This window comes from Oreochromis aureus, linkage group 9 (genome assembly GCF_013358895.1).
Source record: "Oreochromis aureus strain Israel breed Guangdong linkage group 9, ZZ_aureus, whole genome shotgun sequence".
NCBI lineage: Eukaryota > Metazoa > Chordata > Actinopteri > Cichliformes > Cichlidae > Oreochromis > Oreochromis aureus.
Window position 1 is genome coordinate 9,319,333 of NC_052950.1, and position 4,873 is coordinate 9,324,205.

Here is a 4,873-nt window from a genome sequence, read left to right on the forward strand (position 1 = left end):
GCTTCTCGGGACCTCTCCCTCCTGCCCAACATCGAGGCCGGGCAGAAGAAGCAGCTCACGTTTGAGGCCTTTGAGTACGTGAAAAAGGCCCTGGAGAAAGATGACCTGTGCTCTGCAGCTCACAAGGTGAGATGGTGGTTTCTCCAAGGCCAACTCGACACTCACAGGATGTTGATTACGAGTTTTAACAGGTTTCTTTTTTTTCTTCCGCTCGTCACACAGTGGTACGCTGTGTGTCTCAGCGACGTCGGGGATTATGAGGGGGTCAAGGTTAAAATTGGAAATTCGTACATCATCAGGGATCATCTAGAGGTGAGAGGACCTTAAGATGGAAGTCATGTGACCAAAATCACAGCATCGTATTTAACATGTGAACGCTGATTTTTCTTTTCTTTTCTTTCTTAGAGAGCCATCGAGCTCAACCCTAAAGATGCCACCTCCATACACATTTTGGGTTACTGGTGAGACTGTTTTTTGTGGGTGGTTTTTAAGACTGTGAGTGAAAGGAGGGCTCCCCTCTCTCAAACTGGCTCTGTCCTGTGCTGAATAGACCCAGCCATGTGTGGTTGAACTTTCACACCTACGGGAGTGTTTCTTCCACAACTTCCAAGGGAGTGCAGCTGGAATTGGAGTAAATTTAGAAAAAATTAACAATGGAGTTGTGACTCTTTGTGGCCCAAGGAATGTAAAACAAAATAGATGTCGACTAAATGTGTTGGATGAAACTTTAAGATCTTTACCATATGTTCATTTGGTAAAGCTGGATCAGTGTCTGCATTTTAACCAACAATAAGATAAATGACTCAAAAACCTTTGAAGCAACTTTCTATGTACAAATCCCAGAAAATATACACCGATCAGGCATAACATAACATAACATATGACCACCTTCCTAATATTGCATTGGTCCCCTTTTTCTTTCAAAACAGTCATGATTCGTCAAGGTGGACCCCTGAAGGTGTGCTGTGGCATCTGCACCAAGATGTTAGCAACCGATCCTTTAAGTCCTATAAATTGTGAGGTGGATTGGACTTGTTTGTCCATCACATCCCGGAAATGCTTGATTGAATTGCGATCTGGGGAATTTAGAGGCCAAGCCAAGACCTCAAACTCATTGTTGTGTTCCTCAAATCATCCCTGAACCATTTTTACTTTGAGGCAGGGTGCAGTATCCTGCTGAAAGAGGCCGCAGCCATCAGGCAGCACCGTTTGCATGAAAGTGTGTATATGTCTGCAACAAGGTGGTACGCGTCAAAGTAACATCCACATGGATGGTACCTAACATATGCTGTCCTTTGTCTCTCAGGTGCTTTGCTTTTGCTGAGCTGCCGTGGTATCAGCGCAAGGTGGCGGCTGTAATATTCTCATCACCACCCGAGTCTACATACGAGGAGGTGAGGACCGCCCAGTCTGAATCTGACATCCTTTGCTTTCTTACTAGCTGCACAGTGAGTTTTGTTTTTCTGTGTCTTTCAGGCTTTGGCGTTCTTCCTAAAAGCTGAGGAAGGTAGAGTACTGTCACCAGCACGATTCTTAAAAAATAATCACAGACAAACGTGTCTGTGATTTTAAAAAAGCAGTCAGCCGACAAACATTCGTCTCTCTCTCTCTTGTTTTTCCCAGTCGATCCAAACTTCTACAGCAAGAACCTGCTGATGCTCGGGAAGACGTATTTAGCCATGAAAGACAAGGAGAAAGCACTGCTGTGGCTGACCAAAACAAAGGAATACCCTGCTCACACGCTGGAAGACAAAGAGGTACACACACACCCTGACTCCAGACCTATGGTTTACTCTGTGTTTGTGTATATTTCAGTTTAACTGTATATCAGTGGGACTATTTAACTTAATCAGTGCATGCCCCTCTTCCTCTGCAGGTCCACAACGAAGCTGTGGATCTCCTGAAGAAGCTGGGATGAAGCTCGGTGAAACATGATGCCCCCCTGGACCCTTAACAGCTGCTAACTAGACTGTTTCTTAAAGATTTTCTACTTAATTGTTAACAGTTAAAACCTAATTGTTGCCAGCTTTGCACACAGAAATCACACATGCCTTCAAGAAATAATAAAACAATGTCCTGTGGTTAGTAGTTTTGTATGTTGCGTTATTTATTTCATCTCATTTTATCAGAACTTCAGAGTTCTGAACTCGCCATCTGAATATTGCAGCGGAAAGCAAGACTTCCCCAGGCCTGACAACAATTTTCCAATTTTCTGTTGTCCAGTTGGACTGTAGCTTCAGTTTCCTGTTCTTAGCTGACAGGAGTGGCATCCCGGGTGGCCATCTGCTTCTAGGTTTGACAAATTGTGAATTCAAAGATGTTCTTCTGCATATCTTGTACATAACGAAGGGTTACTTGAGTTCCTGTTGCCTTCTTACTAGCTCAATGCATTCTGCCCATTCATCTCTGACCTCTGGCATCAGCAAGGTATTTCCATTTGCTTCTTTCAGATTAAAAACAAATGAACCCCGTGTGAACCTTTTGCTTTCCACAGAGGATTTCCATGGAGAGTTCAAGTTGTGTTTTTTGCAAAATGAAGAGAGACATCTTTGTGACATCTATGTTTACCAGCACAGGGTGAACTGAGCTATTCAAGTGTTGGCACCCTGAGTGCTTACTAATCGAGTCACGCTCGCACACATTCTTCAGAACAGTACTTCTTTTTGGATTCATGAATTCATTCCCATCAAAACAAAAAATGAGGAATATTATGAAAGGCACTGATGTGAATCCTAAAAAAGGGCAGATTTATTAAAGTTTTGTGTTTTCTAATAGTATTTTTTACATATTTATTTAGTGTTTCTTTTTTCTGTGTATCACTGTAGGCTCTTTAAATCACAATATATAGCACCTTGAGATAATTGCATACAGATTAGGGGGGCGCCATATTTCAAATTTTGGTATCGATCTGATACCAATAAATATGATGCCAGTCTTGCCAATACCAATACTGATAACCATGCTTTCAACTTACAAAGGTGGTATAGCTCCATGTCTCATGATTTATGAGAGGAATCATCAACAACTTGTAAATTCTTAATGACAACTAAATAACTGTTATTCTCACACTTCCCTGAGAATGAGTTAATACAATAAAAAACACTTTTTTTTTCAAAATACATAAAAAACTAAAGTTATTTTAAAACCTGGAATATAAATGTGGCCGTCTTTAAAGCACTTTGGGTCAGCTTCTGTTGTTTAAATGCATGTTTTTTATTTCCATAAAACAACTGAACACAATTCAGTGGGTTACATACTGAACGTAGAGGATAGAAACAAAGTATCAATCCCGTCATGTTAGAATTGATCCAATACCATTATCCGCGTTGGTATCAATACTATTGATACTTGGATCATTATACCCACGACCAATACAGATGTCTTGGGTTTCCTTGACCATATCTACTTCTCTATTTATGCTTCTGTTTTTATTATGAAAGCACTCACAGAAAGACAGTCAAGACACTTGTTACTGTAATAGGTTAACATATCTACCTTGATGCATTGTAGATGTGATTGTTCGTGTCTGAAACAAGCTGACCAAACCTGCTGTAACATTAAGGTTAGGACACCTTATCTGAAAAACATTAAAATCCAAAAATCAAAGTTAGGTCCATACATTTATGGACAATGACACATTTATTGTAATTTTGCCTCTTTAGACCATCAAAGATTTTAAATCACTCAAAAAGTGACTGAAGTTTGGCTTTAAGTGTTTATTATTGGAATTACTACAATTTTTTTTGTACATAGTCCCAGAGGCTCAAAAGTAATTCGGCAATTTCATAATTGGCCACGTGAGGCCTTTTCATTATTCCACAACAAAGTAAACAAATAAGTTGGTTGGAGTTCGTTCCAGATGTTAAGCTCTTCACTGGAACTCTTAGCAGTCCGAAGAGATGTCAATGCATGGAGTGAAGGAGGCCATCGATTGGCTTAAAAAACAAAATAGACCCGTCAAAGAGAGACGGAAAGCTCAGCAACACCAAACATCCTGAAACACCACAAAAGTGAAGGTGGATGATCCCAGATTTCTTTTCATGGTTAAGAAAATTTCCCTCAAAACATCCATCCAAGAATTGTAAAGGAGGGAAGCGTGCTATTGTCAATGTCTACAATCAAAAAATGGCTTCATAAATGTGAATACAGTGGGTTTACAATGAGGTGCAAACCACTGATTGCCAGATTAGACTCTGCCAGTCTACATGCAAAAGAAAAGAATGCATATATCTCCTGTCAAACATGAAGACTGAATGTTATTGGCATGTATGGCTTCTAGTGCAACTGGGCTGTTAGTGTGTTTACTGATGATGAGGCTGCTGGTAGAAGCAGCAGGGTGGATTGTGAAGTGTGCAGGGCTGTACTCTCTGCTAAGACTCAGCCAAATTCTGCAAAACTGATCAGCTGGTGCTTCACATGGATAATGACCCAAAACAAACTGTAAAAGCAACTCAACAGTTTCTCAAGGCAAAGAAATGGGCTATTTTTAACAGCCAAGTCAGTCACCTGATCTCAAGCAACAAGCAGCAACTGAAGATGACTGCAGTGAAGGCCTGGCAGAGCGTCTCAGTGGAGGAAACGCAGCATTTGGTGATGTCCATGAGTTGTAGGCTCCAGTCACCTGCTTCACAGGACTTTCATCAAGTATTCAAACAATACTTAAGTTGAGATATATGTTAGTTTGTTAAATTACTGTTGGACCAAATCCCGTAAAGACCAAAATTACATTTTCGTCATGTAGAAATAATCCCAACAGATTCTTTAAGTCACATCAGTGTCATTTCCAAACCTTGTTTTATTTTTCTCCTCTGTATAAAATGCCCCAAAGTCACAGGACACACACAAAAAAAAGAATGAAAACATGAGCCAATGC

The 4,873-nt window shown here is 40.5% G+C and overlaps 1 protein-coding gene across 1 annotated transcript in view; it reads left to right on the forward strand.

The window, feature by feature from the left end:
- The window catches only part of rmdn1 (regulator of microtubule dynamics 1), a 3,982-nt gene extending 1,894 nt beyond the window's left edge, over positions 1 to 2,088 (forward strand). The window contains exons 4-10 of the mRNA XM_031728377.2: positions 1 to 126; positions 223 to 312; positions 406 to 461; positions 1,307 to 1,394; positions 1,477 to 1,507; positions 1,624 to 1,757; positions 1,877 to 2,088. The exon at positions 1 to 126 is cut by the window's left edge and continues 34 nt beyond it. Of these exons, the coding sequence (XP_031584237.1) occupies positions 1 to 126; positions 223 to 312; positions 406 to 461; positions 1,307 to 1,394; positions 1,477 to 1,507; positions 1,624 to 1,757; positions 1,877 to 1,918 (567 nt within the window). The 3' untranslated portion in view covers positions 1,919 to 2,088. The remainder of the gene's footprint in view (positions 127 to 222; positions 313 to 405; positions 462 to 1,306; positions 1,395 to 1,476; positions 1,508 to 1,623; positions 1,758 to 1,876) is intronic.
- Positions 2,089 to 4,873: the final 2,785 nt, after the last annotated feature.